This window comes from Phoxinus phoxinus (genome assembly GCF_949152265.1).
Source record: "Phoxinus phoxinus genome assembly, chromosome: 17".
NCBI classification, from domain to species: domain Eukaryota; kingdom Metazoa; phylum Chordata; class Actinopteri; order Cypriniformes; family Leuciscidae; genus Phoxinus; species Phoxinus phoxinus.
In genome coordinates this window covers 18936236-18961574 of record NC_136892.1, presented here as the reverse complement: position 1 = coordinate 18961574, position 25339 = coordinate 18936236, and the positions used below count along the sequence as shown (strand labels likewise).

Here is a 25339-nt window from a genome sequence, read left to right as displayed (position 1 = left end):
TATATAGTTATTTAATTCTGATAGGCTCTTCTTGAATATGCCAGTTCTGTTTTAACCAATGCCATTAAGAGAAAAGGTTTCATTACCCAATCGCATTTGTGCGTTTCAGCGCAGCCAATCAGAAAGCAGTGACGCGCGTTCAACTATAAAACGTTTCAGATGACGCGCAGCCTCCGCTGAAGTACGACGGACATTTTGCAACGCTCAACAGAAACAAGAAATATCGTTACAAAAAAAGCAAGACGTGAGGAGTCACAGGACGGCATTCGACGTACAAAGGAAACCAATACGAAATACAGATGTTTAAGAGGACTGTGTTGCAACTAATGTTTGTATAATAGTTTAAATTGTGTGGCTACAGCCTTCGACTCAACGGCTCAAAGATGTCGGACGAAGGCGCGAGGGAGGACGCCTGCCGCGAGTATCAGTCCTCGCTGGAAGATCTGACTTTCAACAGCAAACCGCACATCAACATGCTCACCATTCTAGCCGAAGAAAACATCCAGTTCGCCAAGGATATCGTCGCAATTATTGAAGCACAAATTGCCAAGGTTTTTATGAAAATAGATTTATTTTTGTTTTGTTTCAGTCATCGTCTTGTAGCTCGTGTGGCCAGTTAGTTAAATGACGACATGACATGAGGCCAGTAACATGGCGGTAGCACGGCGAGTTCGCTAATTACATAGTTTAAATCGACGTAAAACATGTTGACGCTATATTATCGTTAACTAGCTACTAATTAATCATGATATAAATCATTTTATTTATTATCAGTCAGAATGCTCTTTTTTCTGGCTTAGAAAAAACATTCCCAAATTAGTCCAGTTGGAGCAGCATGTGTATCTGCTTGTTGGGTTCCAGCTGGTCATAAAGTCGGACTTACTGTTGACGCACATTTGGCTTGAAGTTAATAATCCACGTTTCCCTTCACAATACGATTAACTTTATAGGATAATGATAGCAGGTAGCTACAGTCACGATTCTATGTTAATGCCAATTTGATGTATTTCCTTAAACCGTTTCAGCAGGTTAAACGTTACATTGTTATATGTCCTTATATAATTATCTGGTGAAATGTAATTAATTTTATGGTTGTATGACTCTTAATTTCTCCACAAGAATCCTAGTTATGAATGATTCGACATTTCCGTATTATGTAATCAACCCACTGACGTGAGTCTTCGTCGTTTTATAGTTTGTATCCAATGTGTACTTTGCACAAATAGTAATCTTGTAAAGTTGTATTGATTAGAAATGCTGATATTCAGTACGCTCTGTCCTTTAACTTAACAATTAATCAGATAAGCATTTGCATACCCATGGTTGTAGTCATGTCTTTTCATCAGCTGGTACACGTGGTTTGCTCCCTATAGATGGCTGGGTATTATTTAGAAAATTCGTGGAAAATTTTCATATTATCCTTGTTTGTTTTCAATCTATTTGAAATCTTGCATTAGTTCGAATAGTCGTGTTGGGCTGCTCCATGAAAATGAGCATGCCTGGATTTTAAAGTCTTTAGTACAAATGTGCGCCATTCAAATTGCTTTGTACTTGAACCAATAAAGGGTTTGGGGTGTTAGATTGCTGAGTAAATTTACATTATTTTCTGAAATGTTAATAAATGGTATACAACTGTGACAATAAACTATGTGAAATGTCCTTTTGTCTTTATTTCCCAGTGTATTTTTTGTGGTAATGTTTGCTATATTGATTTCAGTCTAATCTAAATGCTCTTTAATACAAAAGCATATTTGTTGTTGTGTCCTTTCCAATGACATTCCAACGTTGAATGTGTAAAAATTATTAAAAAGAAATGAAGGAATTTTGCAAAAACTGCTCTCTGCACTGTGGCATGTTGGTCAACTTGTCAACCTTTTTCTGGACTGTAAAGACCAAGTCCCCCACCCAATACGAAGATAAATCTAAACTTGAGTTTAAGTGGATCACTGAGTTGAATTCTTGATCAAGAAAAACAAACGAGTGAAATGAGCTCCATCCCTTTATTTTTTTGTTTAAAGGGTTTGGGCTTCTTGCTAAAAGTCTCTGTGACACTGGAGTTTATAAAATGATACCAGTAACAAACTAAATTGTACTGACAACCTAACAAAAATTCCTGCTTGATGGACTGAGCATGAAGCGTGGACATTGAAGAACTTTTTTCTTTTACCTGGGACATGGATGTTTTTTGTACCTGCATCTGAGAACTTTCCCCTGATTTTTGATGGCTCTGGTTTTGAAGATTTTCATTTTTCAATGCAAAACCGTGGACTTCACCCTAAGTGCTTGATTTTTGTCTTTTGTGCCAGTATTTTTAATTCAAATTTATACCATTTAGTAACCTCAAACTAATTCAATGTAGTTTTGCATTTCTCCCATGTTGTTCTCTAAACTTGTCAGTTTTCTATCACTTTAGGCGGCTCCTGGTGAGAAGCTCCCAGTTTTGTACTTAGTGGATTCCATAGTGAAGAATGTTGGAGGGGATTACCTTGAAGTGTTTGCTAAGAACCTAGTCAATTCCTTTATTTGTGTATTTGAGAAGGTACATAATTCTTTGAATTTGTGTCCATGGTGTTACTTCTGATTGAACGTCATGTGCTTTGTCCTCATTTAGAATACTGTGTAGTGCTTATTTATTCATTCACCTTGATATATTGTTTAATTCCTTAATAGTAATCACATTCATTTTTTTTTTGCATTTTTGAATGGTAATCTTTATAGTTTTGTCAGTGTTCTGTGATAATAAATGGAGGAGTCAGATATTCTTTCCCCCCCTTTCTTTTTGATTCACTTTAGGTGGATGAGGTCACTAGAAAAAGTCTTTTCAAATTGCGTTCCACATGGGATGAAATTTTCCCCTTGAAGAAACTATATGCACTAGATGTGCGTGTGAACTCTGTTGATCCTGCCTGGCCTATAAAACCATTGCCACCAAATGTGAATGCCAGCATTCATGTCAACCCCAAATTTTTAAAACCGGTAAGTATTAGACGAGTTTTGACTGATCCTTTAATTTCCAAGGGGTGGGAAGATATGTACTGCTAATTTCTTTATCTGAAATGTATGCTTTTCTCTTTGCATAGACTGATGAAACATCTCCAAAGCCTCCTGCCCCACAACCTCCAGCTCCGAGCTTGACACAAGAGCAAATGATAAGACAACAATTGCTTGCAAAGCAAAAGCAGTTGTTAGAACTTCAGCAAAAGAAGATAGAGCTTGAACTTGAACAAACAAAAGCTCAGTTGGTGAGTTTAATAGACACATGCTTTATAATAAGCTGAACTGTAAAGTCTGCCGCAAGTTAGTATTTGCCGTTTTAAAATGATATAATTTGTCAAGAACAGGTGTTATGTAATGGGACTGCATAGAAGCTGTAGTTGGTCTAATGCAGTTGGATCAACATTCTTCATACTACTTGATGTTTGTGCCTAAAATACTTTTAAAAGAGAATTGCTATTTTTGTCCTCAAGGCTGCCAGTCCTGCTATTGGTTCAAACCACCATGCCAGTGCTCCAGTCCGTTTCAGTCAAACGGTTCCTGCACCACAGACCAAACCTTGGCTTCCAGCACCATCAGAAAAATTGTCAACCAGAGATCCTAGATTAAATAGACCTGGTGCCACAGCTGGAAATGCAAAGGAACAAGTGACGCATAAGAAGGATAGTCAGGTTACACCAAGCTTTCTGAATACAACAGGAAAAAGAGGACAAGTCTCTGCTGAAAGACCAAGTAAGTTGAGGATTCCAAAAAAGGATAACTCTACCGGTGAGGAAAAACCTAAATCCAAGTCCATGTCACCATCTGGAAAAGGTGTCCTTGTCAGACCCAGAGGAATGGAGTCTGAACATTCAAAGGCGGCTGAAGTGAATAAGAAGGACCCAAGGCTACATAAGCAGATGCATGAAAGGACAGATTCAAAAGATGAGGATAAAGAGAAGAAAAGAAGTTCAGAAAAGAAAGAGAGGGATGAAGGTGTCAAAAACTTGGATCATCTAAAGTCCAGGGGCAAGCTTATAAATGGCTCTCTAAACAAGCAAGGAAGGCTTGAGACATTTCTAAAACAAGAAATTAAAGTGAACAAAGCAAATGTTAGAAAAAGGTCTCGGTCAAGATCACGTTCACCACCGATACATTCTCCCAAAAGAAAAGAAAGGCGATCATCTCCAAAGAGAAAAACCAGGAGTATTACTCCACCCCTCAAGTCTGGAAAGGCTAGACTAAGTAAACATCCACATAATGATGATGCTTTTCCACAGTCGAGTATAAGAGATGAACGAAGTACTAAGAAAAGCCCCCTAGAATCAAGACGATCAAAAAGGCCGCTTGAGGATAGACCTGCTGATCAAAAAGATGGACCACAGCTGAGAATTTCTCCTGCAGAGCATAAAGACACAAAAGATGGCAAGAGGTGGAGGAGTGGATGGGAAGAAAATAAACAGTAAGTGACTGTCTAATTTTTTTTAAACGATTCATTACACTTTACGTCTTGCTAAAATTGAACTTCAACTCAAAGTTGAACCTTATTAAAATAAATAAATTGTTTGAACAGTCCCAAACAGTCAAATCCAGAGCTTTCAGATGGACGACTGGGCACCCAGAGACACAAGACTTGGAATGCTAATCAAAGACCATCCACACCTCGTACACCTAAGCAACATCGCTTGAGTGTTGATAGCAACATACAAATACCAGAAGCACTCAATACTGCAAGTAAACGCAATCTTTTAAGAAAGGTGTGACAGTTTTTTTTTTTTACGTTTTGTAATAGTTTTCTTGGTCTAATACATTATTACTTTAGAATATTGCTAAACTGACATTTTTTGTTTCAGGCTAGCAAAAGGCATGCTGAGGGTGAAATATCCAATGATGAATTCCTCAATGTAGCCCATCAAATAAACCAACTCTTTCAGTATCAAGAGGAAAGACAGCGGTCTGACTCTTGGGATGAATCGTGTGATGAGGGAGTGTATCCATCAAAAAAGAAAGGATTGATATCTGATGCAGCGCTTTCTTATTTTGAGCATAAGTCAAAGTTGAAAAAAACACAGCTCCTCCGCCCAGGTAAGAATTGTCCTGTTTGTTTGTGAACTGTAACTCTTTGTTTTTTAATATTACATGTAGTTTTAGATTTTTGTAATTTTATTTTGAACAATTTTACCATGACAAATTCGAACATACTCATAGTTGTTCATGTTATTGGTGTTTGTGTTGGAGTCTTAATTTTAATTATTTTCTTATGTTCATTTGTCCATCTCCACAGTGCGAAAAGCGGGGCATTCTCCTTTGCATGATATATTGCTCTATCAGCCTCATCATGAAGTGACTGAACGATACAGTGAGAGCTCAGATGTGCATAAAATGTCTGGTGATGTTATAAAGCCAGTCTCTGACCATGAAGATCCTAGAAGAACTGACAGGCCACCCTCATGTACAGGATCCACTTTCAGAAATTCTCCAAGCCCAGTCAGCTTGGATGGGACCTGTGGAAAATCCACAGTATTGAATTTTGAACGGGCATCATCCCCAATTGAAATGGATCAACAGCCTGACGGAGACATCAGCCCACGTTTTGAAAGTCCCAACAGCGTTCACTCTGGTACAGGCCCAGATGATGGTCCAATAAGTGTAGAGGGTCTTCCAAGGCACGATCATTTCTTGGAACACGGAAGAAGTGGACTAAACCATGATGAATCTCCTGGGAATACACCGACTCACTCCTCAGAAGGACCCGTGGCACAGGTGAATGCGCCACGGCATGATGGACCGAATGTTTCTCAACGATTTGATGGATATAAGAGTTCTCAAGCTCCCTTTGATGGGCCACCTAGCCAGATGAGAGAGCCTAGATTAGATGGTCCTCCAATACCTTATGCTGCTCCTCCTCCTCGGTATGAAGGCAATACAGTTGGATTTGATGGGTCTGGTGGGCCCGTAAGGTATTCCGGACATCGCTTTGATGCCCCTCACCGGTTTGAAAGATTTCCCAAAGCCCATGAAAGACCTGTGAGATTTAACAACCCAGCAGTTTCACACAGGCCAATGAGATACATAGAGCCTCATAACATGGTAAGATTTGACCCTCAAGCCCCAATTCATTACGATCACCAGATGCACCAAAACAGATTTGTTAATCCACCAAGGTTCGATAATCCTCACATGCCACATGGTCCACCAGGATATGAGGAACCACGGTTCCCGGCTAGACTAATGAATTTTGATGAACAGCAGGGTGCAGTCAGATTTGATAGTCCGTCAGGTGGGATGCGCTTTGAGAACCCGGTGCAGCCTGAACCCTTAAGATTTGATGCACCGCCTGTTATGCCAAGATATGACCCTCAAGGTCCTCCAAGATTCTGTGGCCCAAATATTCCAAACCAGCTGAGACCACAGGAGCCAACAATGTACGATCAAACTCAGGGTCAAGCTCCTGTGATAAACCCTGCTGTACCACCGCCCAATTTCAACATGCCACCCATGAACTCGTTTGGTGGCCCAGCTCAACAGTTTTCCATGCAGCAAAATGTTTCACAACCATCCAACTTCAGTGTGCCAGGCCCTACACCAGATTTCCAAGGTTCATTTAGACCTACTCCATTCCCTGGTCCAGGTGTTGTTAGTGTTCCTCAGCCTGTAAGTATCCCTTACTCAATTTTCATTTTTGGGTGAACTATCCCTTTAACAAGAAAACTACTTATGTCATCATTTTACTCACCCTCAAGTTGTTTGGAACAACTTGAGGGTGAGTAAATTGACACAATTTTCATTTTTGGGTGCACTACGCTTTATACTTGGATATTTAATGTTTTGTGTATTTTATTTGTCTTGTGTATTTTCAGATGATGGGAGCTCAACCCTTCATGCCACCAAACCAAATGTCTTTCCAGGCTGGTAAGAATGTCTTCATTATTTTTATTTGTTTGCATATCCTGAAACAGAATTATACACTACTGTTAACTTGTCAGCCTACATTAGTTTTTTTTTTGTATTGATTGTAATGTCTACTTTAGACCTCTATTATAGTTTGTGAATTGTTGGTTCTTATAGGTTCCCAGTTTCCGCAGCCTGAGCCCGAGTCATTCAGGCAAATAGATGTGAACGATCTGTTTTCAAAACTTATATCCTTTGAATTAATAAAACCTGCACAATCCGACTCAACCACTGGTATGCATATTGTATTATTTCACTTCTTACTATTGGACAATTAATTGCTGTACACTCTTACAGTTAAAATTAACCTATTTAAAGAATATATTTATATAATCTATTTTAGACCCCGCATTAGCAAGTCAGACTTTATCTGTGCCTGAAGAAGAAGAAGAGGAGGAGGAAGAACAAGAGGAAGATGAAAATGTCCCAGATTTGACTGGCTTTGTTTTGGATGACATGAAACAGTATGCACTTCTAGATACTCTTTGGAGTCTAGACATAAGTGAAGCTAATAGAAATATCTTTATTATTGTGTGACGATGAAAAATGGTTTAATGAGACCAGCTGTTTTGCAAAATTTGTTTAATTTAGGAGACATGACAGCATTATCACCAAACTATATACTGGAATCCAGTGCTATTCCTGCGGCATGCGTTTTACTGCATCTCAGACAGATGTGTATGCGGATCATTTGGACTGGCACTACAGACAGAATCGTTCTGAGAAGGACATCAGTAAGAAAGTTACACATCGCCGTTGGTACTACAGTCTGACGGTAAGCGGGATGTGGTCTTTTCTCATTCATTTTATTTAAAACAAAATTCTGAAAATTGTATTACGGAAATAAACGATGACCTCTTGAAAAGGTGGTCAGGGAACAAGTTTTTTTTTTTTTAAATCTGACATGAAGAAATGCTGTGTCTATTAGGATTGGATTGAATTTGAGGAAATCGCTGATCTTGAGGAGAGGGCAAAGAGTCAGTTCTTTGAAAAAGTTCATGAAGAGGTTGTACAGAAAACTCAGGAAGCCGCCAAAGAGAGAGAGTTCCAGAGTGTAAAAGCTGCCAAGGATGTCGTTCATGAGGTAAGGCAAACTACACAGACTTGTGTGTGCTTATTCATAGTTTATGGCGTCATGAAACCCCCATGTTTTATCATTGGACGTTCACACCTTAGATTTTAAAAAGACTCAAGAAATGGGCGAGCAAAGCTGTGAAAAAGTAGAAGGTGGGAAGAGGGGAGACAACAACCAATAAAACAGACATAGAACACATTCATTATACAGACAGATGATTATTAAAAAGATGAGTGGAAAAAAAAACTGAGTTGGGGGCACCAACATACACTTACAACATGTGTCCGAACGCAAAGCTGAGCAGGCAGAGGTCAACGAACAGAGTCTTTTGTGACATTTGAATTCTCTGCTATAATGCAATCTCATGCATAATACAGTGCAGTGATTGGATTAAATTCATCCTTATGAATAATGTGAAGAAAAGCTCAAATTACCTCAAATCACAAATTAAAGCATATACCTCACTTTTCATGACGTTGGTTCAACTGTGCTTTTTAAACCAGAATAACTAATAATTGCTACAGAAAAAAAGAACCTCTTTTACCTTAAGCATAATGAGTGCTGTTGTTTTCATTGATGTACAACATGTATATACATGTTAACCTCTCAAAATATGTGTTATGGGGAACCCTTTAAGAGAAAATAATTGATTTAAAAAGTACCTGCTAAACTAAAAACTTCTCTTTCTTCCTCCTCAGCTATGTGATATCTGCCAGGAGCAATTTGAGATGTACTGGGAGGAGGAAGAGGAAGAGTGGCACCTGAAGAATGCAATCAGAGTTGATGGAAAGGTAGGAAATCTTCTAATGAAAAGAGCTGTTCAGATGTTTTAAAGGTGCAGTAAGTGATTTTTGTGAAACACTGTTGAAAGTCGGCCACCACAACAAACTTGTAGCCAATTAGCAATAGGGGTCGTGTCCACTCATGATGGGGGAGGAGAGAGAGTAAGCAAGACTGTTGAATGAGAGATGGCTGACAAAAATAAAAAGCTCAGAGGAATATCACTGGAAAAAGAAGGTATGATCAGGCAAGAGCTCTAATATTAGATAAGCTTTCCGGCACTGGAGAGACCTAAGCAAGAAGACCTGAAAACGGATGCAGAGGTTGCGTTGTTTCTGCTCCCAATGGCCCTCATTTATGAAAAGTGCGTACACCAAATTTCCAGCGTACACCCAAAACCACGGTGACTTTGCGATTTATCAATATGGACGTTGGCGTACGGCACGCTCAAATCCTACGCCAGCTCAGGAGGAGGTGTACATGTACGCACGTTTTGAGTTAGTGCTGAAATGCGCAGAAAAACAATTCCTAACACCACAAAATGCACTGACAAACTAAAGATATGATATATTATGACCCACTGTAAAAAAACAACATAATAGAAATGATAAACTTCAGTGTTTATTTTTGTGAGTTAAGCCCGGCAGGTGCGCACGGACTGGGTTCAGTAATGAAAGGCTTTCAATGACCAAAAAATAATTCAGAATGACAAAATAATTAAAATGACATTCTTCTTCTTTTAAATAATACAAATAATAATAATAACAAAGACATTCTTCTTCTAAATAACAATAAGCGTCATTAATAATCAAAATCATAATACTAATAAGAAGAATATTACAAATTGTAATGCAATTATTCACATCATCATCACTATTGTACACCCCATTACATGTGACGTCATGCGAAATTCAACGCTAATAGTTTCAAAACACGTGCTGTAAAATAATGCATTGCTCAACCAACCAGCGATTTAAATGGATTTCCACTGGAGAAGTTTCTCCTCTTTGCCGTCTTCTGTGTGTCCATGGCGTAAAATGAGGGCGCGGGGAGGCGGAGACGTGAATATATAGGGGCGTGTTAATCTAATGACGATCGTTTTCATCCGCGGCATTTATCAAGAGGCAGGTATTGCGTACACCTGAATTTCAAAGGTACGCACAGCTTCATAAATCAGGCGGTGAGAGGAGTGTAAGCATAATCTTACGCCAACATATAGCCTACGCCCGTTTCGACGCAAGATTGATAAATGAGGGCCAATGTGAGTAACATTGGTGTAGAGCGTGTGCTGCTGGCGACTAACAACAAACCTTGCTTGTATATATTTTTTTAACTGTTTGTTTTTTGTGTGCTTGCTTGTCGTTTGTTCTTCATCTTCGCTTTATTTTCCGTAAAGCATTATTTTGCTTTGCTTCTGCTATGATAAGAGACACTCTTGCATTGCGTGTTTGTGCATTTTGGGGGTGGAGCAATGAAGGAGGGGTGTTTGTTTAGGTTTATTTCAAATATTAAGTCTTTAACAACAATTTTGAAAAATCTTATACTGCACCTTTAATAGCAGTGGCTTTGATGTTTGATAAAACGCTTAATTGTTTTTTCCCCTTCTTTTAGACATATCATCCCTCATGTTACGAAGACTACAAAAATGTAAGTGTTGGTTTGTAGTTTATCTTGTTCGTACTTCATATGGAGAATGCCAAAATCTTAACATGCATCACACCTACACATTGAAGTCCTGTGGCTAAAACATGCTGTATTTTGGATTCTGCTTTTGTTTAAAGTTTTTTTTTTTTTTCATTCATGAGGAAAATATTTCCTTCATAATTTCTATTTAGGCAATTAAAACACTTCCCTTTTTTCACAGACATCCTCCTTTGTGGACTGCACACCCTCACCCAATAAAATGCTTACAGAAAACCCTTTAACAGCTTTCCTGAAACAAGAGCAGGGTGATGAGGTGTCATGCTCCAGTATTAAAGAAGAGCCCCCCGAGGACGATACGGATGCACCAATGGTAAAAGAGGAGGTTCAGGTTAAGTTAGAAGGCGAATCACAAACCAGTGCAATTATTTTCTAACTCTGCTGCTCTTTAGCCACATTTTTTGTGGTTACTTTAGCTGGTCTTTTGTGTTTTTGTAAAGAAGGATATTTTTATATTGCAGCGCTCTGGGGCCGGGACCTCAGCTAGTCACTTTAAATACATTTTTGTATTTGTATTTGCCTGCACAATTCAGGTATATTTTGCCATGTGAATGCCCAATGAAATGTACTGCAAAATATGTACATTTGGGGGTAAATGTATATGTATAATTTAATTTATAAATAAAGATATTTTTGGTATTCTTTGTGTAGTATTGATAAAAAAAGGTTTGCATTTTTTGGGTTCTCAGAATGAGACATTTGTTCTGACTTTGAGAATGGTGAACAGTGGATGAATACTAATTTATGAAATACTTTTCTTTTTCTTTTTTTTTCTCCAAAAAAAATACACAAGGGAAAACCCTTTTCAGTAATTGATAATTGCCTAAATCCAGGTGTGAGGCCGATTGTAAATTATAAACAGTTGATGGTACATAATTTACTACGAGAATTTCTTTGACCTCAATATGTAAATAGTTATTTCAGTTTACTACTGTATTTGGTTCTCAGAGTAATGTGTTTAGTTCAAAATGGAAAAAAAAAAAATCAGGGTGTTTTTTTTCTCTCTCCTTTTTGCAGAGGTTCAAAGGGCACTTTTGCTTTATGCGGAATATTCAATAAAAATCTAAAGAAGAAATAGTGTTGTGTGAAAAGTGATTATTGTGTGTTTTTTGACTGATTTAAAGTTGTCAGTTTTATGCATAATCTTAAATAAAGTTTCAGTGCTAATGGAACATTCTCTGTTCAGTTATTCTGTCCTGAATTTTACAATATCAATGTGTTTCTGTTTGAAATCTCACTATATTATGCGTACAATAAAATTAATAACTATATTTAAAATATATGGTTTAGCACTAATGTTAAAAGAAACCCTTCAACACAATTGCATTTATTTTACTTTAGAAGAAAACAAAACCTTGCTCAACCAACATGGTAAAAGCTGTTCATATTTCCAAATGACGTTACAGTGATATAATCGAGCTCTAAGAACCAGTGTGATATTGGTCTGGTGGTCATGGACCCTCAAAATGGACATTGTTGATGATCAATTAATATGAATGTGCTAACATAAGTCAAGCTTATGTGGTCATTTTAGCCATATCATTACTAACAACTTGATACTTGTTATTACTAACATAAATGTTTGAATTAATTACCAGTGTGCGCTATGCTTTGTAAAGGTACAATTAAACCCATTAAGAAAAATTGTATCAGAATGTGTAGAAAATATAATACTTCAAAATATTAAATGAAATGACTCCAATATATCAGATTCATTTTTAATAACCTTTAACATTCCATAAAAAATAAGAATTTCATGGTAACTTCAAATACATTTTTATACAATGTAAAAAAAAAAATGGCAGTCCAAAAAATGTTTTTTACATAGATAATATTTGCCTGTTCATGCACACACAAACATGCTCACCAAATCTTTTAACAATTTCATTGAAAATGTTATAAACTTGCTATAAACTGTACGCATGAAAGAGAATGTTAGGAGATATCTTTAAACAACTGATAATGTTGATGCATTGTAAAATAAATGTATTGTCAAAATCTTGAGCATAAGTTGGCAATATTAAAAAAAGACAATTGTTGAAATTTCTATGATTATGCCGTGTTCACACCATGTCATAATTACCATAATTAAACATTCTATTCTGAGCCGTGGCACAGCGGACATATGATACCTCAGAGCTCTCTGAAAATGTTGAGTTTACAAGTTGAAAATACGAGTTCTAAGAGGATGTGAACGCTTTTTACAAGTCGGAAATTCCAACTTGGCATGAATACACTTTGGTCTGAAGCAGAAATGCCCATCTTGGAGAATTTGGCCAACCATGCCATATAACATCTAAATTCTGGTCTAAAATAAAAAACTGATTTATGATTCTCACATGAAAAACAAGTCATATTGAAACTTAAAAATAGAATAAAATAAATACACATTAGCATGATTAAAACAAACGGCAGAACATTTTAGATAAAACTCTGGCAATTAAATCTCTCCAAGTTTTGTGAGATTCATTTCCAGAAGCGATAGAATCCCAAGGCAATTGCCAAGCAGGTGAAGATGCATGCTGAGAAAAAAAAATTAAAAATTATAAAAAACAATTTACAGTTTAGATTATGTTCTTATAAAAAGAAATCTACATGACATCAACAACCTAAGCCAATAACAAAGCACTTGATTAATTTATTTATCCATTATCAAGTTCAGTGTCTTTTCTGAAGGACTTGCAAACAAGTCACACATCAGTCAAATATACGTACAGATAGCCGTCATCTGTTTGAAAAGAATCTTCAGTACGTACCTGCAAGATATCGAACCGTCTCTAGCTTGAGTGATTCCAGGAGGGTTTTCAACGAGGCCACTTGTATATCTATTTTCTTCGAAGTTTCCACTGCTTCACTCTCTATATCTGCATTCTGTAAAATTGAGATTAAAAATAACTTTGTAATAATATGTGATAAATTTGGATATGAATAATGGCAATAAAAGCTTAAAGTAATTCATCATTCTTTGTAAATCTTAGTTTATATGACTGTTGTTGCTGTGAAAACATGCTGTATGGTCACAAACATTTTTTAAACCTTACGTTTTTTTGGAACTCTGTTCTAACCTCCATGAGTTTCTTCTCTTGTTCTGTAAACTGGAATAAGAAAAATACTGTGAAAAAGTTAATAAAAGAAAACATAATACAAAGTGTTAAAATGTTAAACATACACATACCATGTCTGTAACTCTACTTCGCTCCAGATTAATGTCTAACTTTGCATCTGCTCTGATTTTTTGACTTTCTTCCTTCAATGTAAACATAAAAAAGAAATAAATAAAGCTTACATTAATCAGAAACATGTATTGTGCAGAATGGTTATTGAAATTCACACATTTTACCTACCAGTAGTCTATTCTGTATATGCTCCAGCTCTGTTTTCATTTTCTAAAGTGTGACATTTTAGAGAAAGTAAAGCAGTTTTAAATTAGTATTACTACTTTGTGAACAAACAAGTTTTGTCCTTAATGTTGTATTTATTCTGATTATAGAGCCAAAAACAAAGGATGAAATCCAGGTTGAAACTTTATTCTTACTGCATTTTCTGAACGCAAGTTGGCAAATTCACTCTTCTCCAGGATAACCATGTCTTTCCTGATAGCGTCTAGATGAGCCATGATTTGTTGTAGAGCTATTTCCTAACGCAAAAGAAGAAACCACATCATTCATTGGGGTTCATTAAAAGTCATTTTGGCTGATAGCAGTTTTGTTATTCATGTACCTGATGGGCTCCAGTGACCATGTCTCTGTATACAATGTCCATATTGGCTGTAGTAAGTGTCACCAATGCTGTGACAATCACTTCTGCTTGCCTCTTCTCAAAGCCTGGATTACATATGCAGACCAGAATGAAAAATAAAGCATATTTGAACAATTATCTATCAAAACTGCCCCATTTTTCAAGATCTAGATAAGCTAAGGATGCATCATGCACTGATATGAACATTTGGGCCAATATTGATCACCGATAATTCTATATATATATCATATTTTTTTATATATATACCGATAATACCAATATATTGGCCGGTAAATCTAAATCCAAATTTTTATATAATTTTTGAGAGCATGATTACAAAAACAAGTCTCACCATTAAAATGTCCCATGTCCCAAGTACACAATTATAATGTTCTCATTATTAAATTGTATGTAGCTATTAGATGACAGACTTGCGCAGCACATGTTGCACTTAACTTTATTGTGATTCCAATCATATTTCAAGCAATTCAAAACCATCATGATGAACAGTGTGCATCTGAAGTGTCTCAGCTGAAGGAAATAATCCATTATTTATCGGCTTTAATATATCAGCCAATTTTCTAATCGGGATGAACATTAAAAATGAACATATTGTCCAATACCGATATAGTGGCCGATAAATCGTGCATGCATAAAATAAGCATATAAAACACTTAGTAAATTAATAGTTTTAATCTCAAATATCTATTTTTAATCTTACATACATTTAAATGTTAAATAAATTTTTAAAAATCAAGAATTAAAAAAATAAATTATATGAAAATGAATAGAACATAGTTAAATTGACAGTACTTAGATTTTACGAAATAAATATTAAAATGGCTTGCCGTACAAATAAGAAACTTATAGGCAACAAACTTAAAAGGTTGGCAAGTACAATAGTACATACCGCTGGATTCCAGCTCTTTCACGAGCGCATGGGAATCAAACGTGAGTTTCCTCTGCTCCAGTGGCATTAACTCCACTTTTCTCACATCATATGTTTTGAAAGCAGTAGTTTTATGCAATCCTGAAAGGAAACATACGTCTTTAAGTCCTTGACTTCGGTTAGGCTACTTTACTGCACTGTCAGTCGGTCGAACAACACTTACCTCTCCGATGACACATTGGTGGAATGTTGAGTTGATGCATTTTTAACAGCGATGAGAACTGGTATTGTCTCCGTATAAACATTCCCCAACATGACATTGTTATATAAAAAGTTATTTGGCTGAACTAAATAAATATAGGATTATTTATTGTGAAGGGAATTGTAATGCGCCTTTAGCTTCTATACTTTTTTGCAAATGGCTCTCAACAGTGGCAAAGACGAATCTGTGTCCTTCCTCTGGCATTCAGGGCAGAAGCAGAACGTGACTGTGTAGTAGACATACACCTTTCAGGGTCAAGTCGATTAAAAAAACTCCAGATCTCTTCGTTTACTATGTGGTTTCCTGGTTTGGTTCAGCCTATGACGTTCGCTTCGATAGATTGTGAAGAAGGTGGAGTTTCCCCCAGTCGTACTGGTAGAGAATAGAGATAGAAAGGGTAAGCAACTAGAAAGGCAGTTTAGCACGAAAGCGTTTAGCGGCCCGGATGTTGTTTCAAACAGCGCGACGGCGGGTCTAAATAATAATCTCCATCTTTTAACTATTCACTGTGTATTTTCAAATAAACTGCTATTAAAGTTAATCGTTGTGAGTGATAACACAAATTGTCCACCACAGACCGCTACGTTAAAGACGTCTCAGTGCTGTTAGAGATACTTCACCTAAAAATGAAAATTATCATTTAACGTTACTGATGTAACGTTAGTTCCAAACTATGAGTTTCTTTCTTTTGAGATTTCTTTAAAAATATCTCTTTTGAAAAGAGATATTTTAAAGAATGTTGGTAATAGTTGATATAGCTCCATCGTAGGAATAATAATAAAACAAAAATACTATGGACAAGAAAGAAAGAAACTCAAACAGGTTTGGAACAATATGAGGGTGAGTAAATGATGACACATTTTTCATTTTTGGGTGTGCTGGGTTGGATAAGAGATTTCTGAGGCTGATCTTCCCATTTCTTTTTCTCGATTTCTTTTGTATATTAACGACCAGCTTTAGAATTTTCAGATTAAAAAGATTCTAATTTTGAGTGTAAAAATCTCCGTCGAGAAAACAAAAACGTCCTGATATGTAAATTTGTCTCAAACTTTCTGAGCCGTCACGCGCCCCTTGCTGGAGAACTTGATAATGTCAGCAACATCGTGCCACCCAAACGTTGTAATTCACCATTTAGAAATAAAGTTTTCCTCTTTCAAGGAAACTGTCATGGCTGCGCCCATGCCTAACGATCATAGTTGGTTTTTTGCTTTGGCTCTCTGCGTTTCATTTCTCAAATGTCTTTTGATAAATGCCTAGTAAGTGAATTTTTCGCACATTATATACTTTTCCTCTCATGTGATCACCACATTAAAAGCTAAAACTCCTTGATATGTCAGAGCAGACGAGCGAGCAAATATCGAGACTCATTCATTGTCCTCTTTTAACGAAGTGGAAATAATTCCTTGTGATGTAACATTTTAATTAAAAATCGTTATATTTCAGCCACTCTACGGACTTTGAAGTACATAGGAACTGGCTTGCCCTGACTCACAGTCTGCCAGTTTCACAGTGGTATTATGAGGTAGCCTAGTCATATGGATTACATACAGTTTTCATACAATTATATAACACACACGGTTTTTATTTTGTGGTTTATTTTTTATATTTTCAGGCAACATCTGAATGGACATTGGATTATCCTCCCCTGTTTGCTTGGTTTGAATATGGACTTTCTCATATTGCCCGATTTTTTGATAAGGAGATGCTGGTTGTTCAGAATCTGAATTATGCAAGTCCAGCCACAGTCCTGTTCCAAAGGCTGTCAGTCATTGCAGCTGATGTGGTCTTGATTTATGCAGTTAAAGAGTATGTAGCTTCTACATGACACTTATTAAAAAAAACTTTACTTATCTTTGCACAATTTGATCAAAACAAGTAGGTTTTGTACAGTTGCCTTTTTATCCTTTAAAGATACTTTTACAGAAATACCATATTAGGGGCTTGCTAATGTTGAATCTGGGATGAAGTACATTTGTACTTTTCTAGATGCTGCAAATGTTTGCGAGAAGACAAAGGAAAGGACCTTCTGGGAAAGCCATCTTTCATTCTGACAGTGTTAGTACTGTGGAACTTTGGCCTTCTAATTGTTGACCGTATCCTTGGAGATCTGGCACATTAATAAGTCAAGTCATGCATGCCCTGCTGTGGCTCAGGCATGTAATTTCCCTAACCTAAAAATTAATTTCACTTGACTAAATTCCTGCAGATATTCATTTTCAGTATAATGGCTTCCTGTTTGGAGTTCTACTTCTATCAATTGCCAGACATTTCCAGGTATTGGTTATCATTTATGTGTGTCAATTAGAGAGTTTTAAGACATAACTATTATGGAATTTTATTTAAATGTGTATCATACATGCGTTTTATTTGAATTTCACTTGGACTTTGTTTTGACTCGAAATGTCTTTCTGATTTTCTGTGTTTACAGAATAGACACTTAGAGGGGGCTTTGCTGTTTTCAATACTTCTAAACTTGAAGCATATATATCTATACATCGCCCCTGCATACGGTATCTTCCTGCTGAGATGTTTTTGTTTCACCCAAAACAATGCAGGTAATTAATGGTCTTTGTCAGAATATGGAAAAATTTATTTCAAAATGACATTTGATTAAAAAAAATACAGAAAAAAACACTGATATTGTGAAATATTTTAAAAAAACTTTAAAATATAATTTATTTCTGTGATCCGTCCAGTCTTCAGAAATCAATCTAATATGCTGATTTTTTTGCCTATGAATTTTTGCATATTAGAATGATTTCTGAAGGACCATAAAGACTGTAATGGCTGATGAAAATTCAGCTTTGCACCACATAAATAAATTATATTTTATATTTCACAATATTGCAGGCTTGATGATCATAAGAGACTTCTTTCGAAAACATTAAAAAAAGCAATATTTCAAACTTTTGACCGGTACTGTATATTTTTCTTGCTTTTCAGATGGGTCTTTGCAGTGGAGAGGATTCAGTCTCTTGCGACTGGTAGCACTAGGAACTATTGTCTTGACTACTTTTGCAGTGTCATTTGGACCCTTTATAGCACTGGTTTGTTATCTGTATATCTAACATTAAAAATAATTTTTTGATGAACAGCATTTATTTGAAATGGCTGAAAAAAAATGTGTTTTTATATTTAATAGATAAACTGATCAATTGTATTCGTCTTTAATAGGGTCAGCTTCCACAAGTCCTGTCACGACTCTTCCCCTTCAAACGTGGTCTGTGTCATGCGTACTGGGCACCAAACATCTGGGCGCTTTACAATATTGCAGATAAAGCTTTTTCCATTCTGGGTGTGTTCAGTAACTCCAATGATTGTGTTGTATTACTGTAGATAAAATGGATTAATTTGATTGTATGTTTATTATGAGTGTTTTTTATACTGATTGTTACTGATTCACTTATTCAGGTGTGAAATTGAAACTGCTTGACATGAACAAACTTCCCAAGGCCTCAATGACTGGTGGTCTGGTTCAAGAGTTTCAGCACTCTGTGCTTCCTTCAGTTTCTCCTTTAGCAACCCTTGCTTGTACGTTACTGTCAGTGTTGGTGAGTTCTTTTTGATTTCCATTGTTAATCTGAATATTCAAACGGATGGCCTTAATTTCATCCATTGACAGAAACTCTAAAGTGTATACCATTTTTGTCACTTTGTTCCTTGCAGCCTGCTCTTCTCAGAATATGGCATAGACCTGATGGAGCGAGAGGATTCTTGCGCTGCCTTGTCATTTGTGCCCTTGGATCCTTTATGTTTGGTTGGCATGTACATGAGAAAGCCATTCTGATGGTCATACTTCCTTTAAGGTGACGATGGTATCCTCACATAAGCACGCCTTGCCAGCCGCCTACTCTCAACAACAGTTTCTTGTTTTTCAGTTTGCTCGCTGTGGAGAGTAGAGAAGATGCCAGGATTTTTCTTATCCTCAGTATAACCGGTCATTATTCCTTATTTCCACTCCTCTTCACAACCCAAGGTATGTCGCATTCAGGGATATACCACTCATATACAAAAAGCATTTCGCATCATCGCTGATTGTAATTCTTAAACATTTCCATTCTCAATTCCAGAGTTGCCCATTAAAATATTTCTAATGTTGCTGTTTACAATCTTCAGTTTCACTTCCCTAAAAATGCTGTTCAGGTCAGTATTTAAAATGGGATTATTGGACTTGATGTTTAATCAAACGATTGGTAATGTAATTCATTCTTTGATTTTTTTCAGGAAGGGTGGGTCTTTGTTGAACCCGCTGGAAGCCACGTATCTCTTGGGCCTGGTTCCTCTGGAGCTCATCTGTGAGTTTGCTTACCCGCTGACAGTCTGGCAAAAGACGTTCCCCTTCCTCCCTCTGATGTTCACCTCCGTTTACTGCGCACTGGGAGTGACGTATGCCTTCATCAGACTATATATTTCATTGCTGACATGTTCAGACACCACTAAAAGGGTCAAAACGCAGTGAATCATGTGACTCAGAGGCTAGGTTTAATTTCTAGAAACTTTTTATTTCTGTTGAATTGGACAAAAATGTTTTGTTGGACCAAAGTGATAGATATGTAGATATCTCAGGATTTTTGGGGGGATGGTTTGTGGAATATGAGTATCTCGGTACTCAATTGTTTATTACTTTATTGAATATAGACTATGGATACAAATGTTTATTTTTTAATGTATTTTGCTCATTAAACTTGCCTATAACCTGCAGTGTTTTTATTGTTCACTAAAAAAAAAGTGAATTGAAATAGAGCTGAAATAACTTAAAATAGAAATATTGATGAAAAACTTAAACGATCATTAAAAGAACATGCTTTGGCAACTAACTTAAATTAAATAAGCTGAAGTACTAAAATTACTTAAACTGAAATAAAAATAAATAAAGCTTAATAGAAAAAAAGCACATACCAAAATGGCTAAAACTGAAAATATAAAAATAATAGCCATTTAAAAATATTTATAAATACTTAATAATTAAAAAATATATATGATATATAAATAAACCTAAAACAACACTGAGGACTTCTTTTCACCCATTTATTATTGTTTCCGATCAAATGAAACTGGTTTGTTTAAACAATTTAATTAATAAGGCAACATAAATATTCCATACCAGATGACATACTACCTGATTATGACTAAGTACAGGAAGACAATACCTCATTCAAGTACTTGATGCTTTTTTTTACCTGAAATATTTCTAGGTCAAATGCAGAGATTCGTCACTGGAGGCAAGTGTACAGTGCAGGGTATGAAAACATGATCATCTCACGAGTTACTAAGCTTGAAATTTGTGGCTTCCATTAAAACCATTTAGAAAACAAAGCAATCAAAAACAGTTCACACTCGCCACGCCAGACCTTATGAAGGTGCCGACTAAGTATAAAAACCCTTATGGAAGTCGCATCACTGAATGATTCCCACCTTATTGCTTCAGTTCTGATCTGTATTTGGTGTGAATCGTCATGAAAAATGTCATGTTGGCAGAGCTCCTCACTGGACTGTTTCTGCTGTATACTGTTGTTACACAATTTAAATGTATTTCTAAAGGTGCAATCCTGTGTCTAGACACGCATCCTGTTACTGGCTGCTTACTAATGATGTCGTTAAAATATTTCAAAAAGTAAAAGCACTTTTTCGAGTCCTTTTGTGATTTGCCTGCGTTTTCCAATGCAAGGCTTATCCAAAGGTCTCAAGAATGTTAAAACACATGCAGACCTCTATACAGTGATATTACAGAATTTGACATTTAAATGTGTGCATTGCCATTCAAAAGTTTAGGGTTTGGGTCAGTAAGATTTTTAAAATTTGGAAATAATCTATCATGCTCACCAGGGCTGCATTTATTTGATCATGTTTGAAACATGGTACGAACAGTAAGACAGATAGTGTAATATTATTACAATTTAAAAATACTGTTTGACTTTATTTGAAAATGTAATTAAAAGTGGAATTTCAGCAGCCAATCCTTTAGAAATCATTCCAATATGCTGATTTGGTGCACAAAAAAACATCAGTGATTTTTAACAGTTTTAAACCAATACAAAGTTTAAAAACACCACAACAGAACAGCTGTTTTTTTATATTATAATGTGCAACATTATAATGTGTCATGGCATAATATACATATATTTCATTAAAAATATATAATCTTACTGACCGCAAACTTTTGAACAGTAGTGTATATGAGTCTAAAACATGCACTTGCTAGTATTTAAAACTGTGGTGGAAATGCATTTAATGAATTTCTTTTGCACCTACTGTCAGATAACTTGATCAGGTAAATTTGATACGTTCCTTGTATAAAGTGCTGTATTTGTGATATGTCATCAGTGGTTCTCAAATGGTGGGTTCCAACCCAAAAAAATGTGTCTTAGGTCTGTTCTGATGGGTCATGGAGAGCAAAATAAATTGACCTCAGTATATGGGAAGTTGATGAGCCTAAGACGTGTTCAACCTTTGTTACGTTACTAATTTGTTTACTGTGCCGCAATAATGCAGTTCATTGTAATAATATGTGGAATACAACATTTTATAGAAATGTTTGATTTACTGATTTACAATTTTCTTTGTGTTGGGTTGGGTTGCCATTTGATGTCATATATAAAATGTAGGCAAAAACAAGTTGAGAACCACTGCTCTATAGGTTGATAAATTCACAGTTTTTAGGGCAATTCAGGCCACGTCAATGGACTGTCTCAGAGTTTACTCTCGGAGCAATCTAGTGATGCCATAAACAGTTTAAGCACAAGTACATGGATTATATGATGTGCTCACCCAATGAAAGTCACTAGATGAATGCTCAGTGTTCTCCTCTGAGCCTTTCCTTAAAAAGCACCACATCGCTCAGGCCTAAGTCTTGCCAGCAGTTCCTTAGTCTCCTGAACCCCTTATAGCATTAGAGGATCAATGTTCAGCTGAGGACAGCTCGGATGCAAGGCTTTGTATCTCCGCTGGAGTCGTAGGTCACCGTGATTGGGCAAAAGTCAGAGTTCTCATGTGAACTTTCGGTCAAGGAAATCGCACCGGTGCCGTGGGAAGCTACATCTGATCCTCAAGAGCTAGACCTCCAAACTCCATTTTCAGTTTCAAGAGGGGAATTTTCTTCATTGTCCTTTAGATGGAGTAAACTCAGCCCAACTTGCCTTGATTTGTTTCTGTCGCCCCATTGAAAATAATAACCAGGACTGGAGTGAGGTCCATCAGTTTATACAGCATATCCATAATGTCAGGATGTCCTTTCGCTCCTTCAATGAACTCCTCCAGCGTCAGTTCACCTGAACGTTTTGAGCAGAAAGAGTTGCCATTAACTCACTAGAATATATGAAAGCATTCTGATGAGGACTTTCATGAATTAACTGGTGCTCACCTTCTCCATGAACATCAATCTTTTCATATATAAGGGCCACTATTTCCTCTGGCACAATATCACGATTTCTTGTGATGTCTTGTATAGCCTGTTGAAGAATTGTTATTTTATTTAATAGAAACAACACTGAACATCTTTATACTAGAATTTTGTTTTTTAAGTAGCCAACCAGCCACCTGAGGTCAGCTGAACATAAAATGGCACGCAACACTATTTCCGCTCTAAGAGGCGTCAGTCTCAGAAACCGAGGTACAGAAACAGCTCAAGGAAGACCGTTCTGTAACTGGATTAAATCAGCTCATCTGCAAGTTAAGAAGACTGATCCAGGGTTCATGTTAACCCGACCTATCTTTTGAATCGGTTTCTGCAATGACTATTTTGGTTCGTTCACAAAGACTTGATGTGGAAGCAAATTTACATGTAGAGAATCCAGCGATAATCATAAGCAAAGGTAATATCACACATAAAAAAGTAAGCTGTTGAGGATGGTTTATGGTATTTGATGAATCATTCACTCACCGTAAATATTGTTTCCAATTCATCCTTGTCAATTTTTCCATTGCCGTCCTGGTCAAAAAGTTTGAAGTACCACTTGAGTTTCTGGTTAATTCCCCCCTTGAGCATCAAGCTAACAGCAGCGATATATTCCACAAAATCTATGTATCCATCCTAAAGAAAGAGAGCGGAACAGTTATTTTCTTTTTTTTTCTTTTTTATCCCAAAGAGACCATTTAAGATGTTTTAATATGAATAGTCCCCCTAAGGAGATCAGGTGAGGTCATCCTGTTGAATCTTTTTAACCTGAACCGATGCAGGCTTTCTAACATTGTTGCATTATAAGCTTTTCTCTTCAAAGCTGAACAGTCAACACTGACATCTCAATGTAAACCAATCGAGTGCGCTTGGGAGGATTACACTACAAAATGTAGCCTCCATATTTCGTATTATACATCACATATCATATAGCCTGTTATGTCTTTTTATATCGATATAAAATATATGGCAAAATATAAAAGTGACCAAAATACATGGCTAGTGTAAACGTTAAAATATATTGACAATACGTGTTCTAGTTATTTCCTCATATATTTTTGGTCCTTTTCATATAATTTTTTTTCAATCTAGATGTATTTATACTGTCCAAAATATATTTTTTAAATTACATTTTGCGTTGACTCAAAATGTATGTTAGGAGTGGATTAGAAGTATTTTCTTGAAGTAGATTTTGTAATGTATGCGTTGCATTTTAACGTGTTATTACTATTAATGTTTTTATTAATATTTTAATCGTTTTTATTTTTATATTTTCCCTTTTCATTTTAAAACAAAGTTTTAGTGATTTTGTTGTATTTTTGTTCTTTTAAAAAATATGTCTGTATAGTTTTAAAACTGAGTTATTTTAGTACATCAAGATAAATTAAATTGGCAATAGCTGAAATAAAATAAGAACAAATTTACATGTATATGAAAATGTAATGTATATGTGTATATATAAAATTGTGGTTTTAGTTTTAGTTTCATTTAACTATAATAACCCAGATTTGAACTAAATGAAACGGTTGAATTACATTATATATATATATATATATATATATATATATATATATATATATATATATATATATATATATATATATATATATATAAATATATATATATTATTATTATTTATTTTTTTTATCTGGAAAAAATAAATATATATATACATTTTTTTATACGAAAAATATGTTTACTTCTATTTTGGCCAGATTATTTTTTCTATATTCTTCAGAAGGCATTTGACCACAGTAAAGCGATAAAACATTTACATGTATAATTTAGCATCCAAATCAGATTCACATTTGTCTCCTCTTCTGAGGTACTAATACCTGTGCAAAGGATAAATGGTTTACCACTAGAGTTGACCTCAATTTACCCATCTGATCCCTGGTGCACAAATCCTTTTGAAATATCCATTTAAGTTCAAACTCTAAATGATAATATGTAACAAGCATGAATGATGATCTCGTGCTTTGCCAGACTGAAGATCATCAGAAATTACAATGATGATTTTACATGCAAATGTGAGCTTATAAACCAGAGGATGCAATCTTACCCCATCCATGTCGAAAGTGAAGAACACCTGATCCACGTAACTGTTGGCGTTCTCATTCATCCCCTGCAGTCCCAGAATGGACTTGAGCTCAAAAAGCGTGATCAGGCCTGATGGAGACTCCCTCATGAACTTGTTGTACCAGTGGTGCATGTCCTCAGCGAGGATGTCATCCAGACTTGCGTGTTTGTTACCCATGGCTGTGGCCTGCAGAAGTAGGGACCACCCTCGCCTCGCACACCTTCTGGTCCAGGCAGCAGCCCGTGACTACTGGCCTCCGCACTCTCCAGTGTCTGAACCTATTAGATCCAGCTACTAATAAAAAGAGGTGGCACCTGAAAATAACTCCTGCTAATGGGATGATGGCAAGACCGGTCCCTTAAAGAGTAACTGGCACAGAGAGAAGGCTTATGTAACAGCCTTCAGCCTCAAGATGAACCGTTTGCACGGTCATTTTAGTGCAGAGTGCATTAGAGGCCACCTCTCAGTATGGTATTTTACTGGTCCTGAACTCTTTG

General features: G+C 36.2%; 4 protein-coding genes across 4 annotated transcripts; 2 read left to right on the top strand and 2 right to left on the bottom strand.

The window, feature by feature from the left end:
- The first annotated feature begins 110 nt into the window (after positions 1-110).
- Positions 111-11650, top strand: pcf11 (PCF11 cleavage and polyadenylation factor subunit). Its single transcript, XM_079584956.1, has 16 exons — positions 111-551; positions 2414-2539; positions 2794-2976; positions 3081-3242; positions 3468-4435; positions 4547-4730; positions 4827-5058; positions 5258-6627; positions 6834-6885; positions 7042-7158; positions 7268-7388; positions 7516-7699; positions 7853-8008; positions 8698-8790; positions 10391-10426; positions 10644-11650. The coding sequence occupies exons 1-16, from the start codon at positions 384-386 to the stop codon at positions 10854-10856; spliced, it is 4365 nt and encodes a 1454-aa protein (XP_079441082.1). The 5' UTR covers positions 111-383; the 3' UTR covers positions 10857-11650.
- Positions 11651-12184: 534 nt separating this feature from the next.
- Positions 12185-16477, bottom strand: ccdc90b (coiled-coil domain containing 90B). The gene is made up of 9 exons (XM_079587254.1): positions 15331-16477; positions 15129-15248; positions 14201-14304; positions 14016-14117; positions 13825-13866; positions 13656-13727; positions 13522-13575; positions 13237-13351; positions 12185-13002 (listed from the first exon to the last, which is right to left on the bottom strand). The coding sequence occupies exons 1-9, from the start codon at positions 15425-15427 to the stop codon at positions 12947-12949; spliced, it is 762 nt and encodes a 253-aa protein (XP_079443380.1). The 5' UTR covers positions 15428-16477; the 3' UTR covers positions 12185-12946.
- A 9-nt stretch (positions 16478-16486) lies between these two features.
- On the top strand, positions 16487-20227 carry alg8 (ALG8 alpha-1,3-glucosyltransferase). Its single transcript, XM_079587253.1, has 13 exons — positions 16487-16625; positions 16813-16891; positions 16982-17175; positions 17356-17462; positions 17576-17643; positions 17798-17924; positions 18313-18416; positions 18544-18664; positions 18781-18920; positions 19036-19175; positions 19248-19345; positions 19440-19512; positions 19594-20227. Exons 1-13 carry the CDS (start codon positions 16537-16539, stop codon positions 19826-19828), a joined length of 1575 nt encoding a protein of 524 aa, XP_079443379.1. The 5' UTR covers positions 16487-16536; the 3' UTR covers positions 19829-20227.
- A 2107-nt stretch (positions 20228-22334) lies between these two features.
- Positions 22335-25168, bottom strand: guca1d (guanylate cyclase activator 1d). Its single transcript, XM_079587255.1, is given in 5 exon segments — positions 22335-22529; positions 22531-22637; positions 22730-22817; positions 23249-23398; positions 24825-25168. Coding segments are annotated over 5 exon segments (603 nt in total). The 5' UTR covers positions 25020-25168; the 3' UTR covers positions 22335-22466.
- Positions 25169-25339: the final 171 nt, after the last annotated feature.

What these genes read in the sequence shown, in the direction of transcription:
- alg8 (XM_079587253.1), top strand. Translation starts at nt 16,537, where the DNA reads ATGGCTGCGCCCATGCCTAACGATCATAGTTGGTTTTTTGCTTTGGCT. An exon ending in CAATTGCCAGACATTTCCAG is followed by an intron (nt 17,644 to 17,797) that starts GTATTGGTTATC and finishes CTGTGTTTACAG; the next exon opens with AATAGACACTTAGAGGGGGC. An exon ending in ACTCCTCTTCACAACCCAAG is followed by an intron (nt 19,346 to 19,439) that starts GTATGTCGCATT and finishes TCTCAATTCCAG; the next exon opens with AGTTGCCCATTAAAATATTT.
- ccdc90b (XM_079587254.1), bottom strand. Translation starts at nt 15,427, where the DNA reads ATGTCATGTTGGGGAATGTTTATACGGAGACAATACCAGTTCTCATCG. An exon ending in ACTTGCGTTCAGAAAATGCA is followed by an intron (nt 13,867 to 14,015) that starts GTAAGAATAAAG and finishes GTCACACTTTAG; the next exon opens with AAAATGAAAACAGAGCTGGA. An exon ending in GAAGTAGAGTTACAGACATG is followed by an intron (nt 13,576 to 13,655) that starts GTATGTGTATGT and finishes TTCTTATTCCAG; the next exon opens with TTTACAGAACAAGAGAAGAA.
- pcf11 (XM_079584956.1), top strand. Translation starts at nt 384, where the DNA reads ATGTCGGACGAAGGCGCGAGGGAGGACGCCTGCCGCGAGTATCAGTCC. An exon ending in AACACAGCTCCTCCGCCCAG is followed by an intron (nt 5,059 to 5,257) that starts GTAAGAATTGTC and finishes CCATCTCCACAG; the next exon opens with TGCGAAAAGCGGGGCATTCT. An exon ending in GTTACGAAGACTACAAAAAT is followed by an intron (nt 10,427 to 10,643) that starts GTAAGTGTTGGT and finishes CTTTTTTCACAG; the next exon opens with ACATCCTCCTTTGTGGACTG.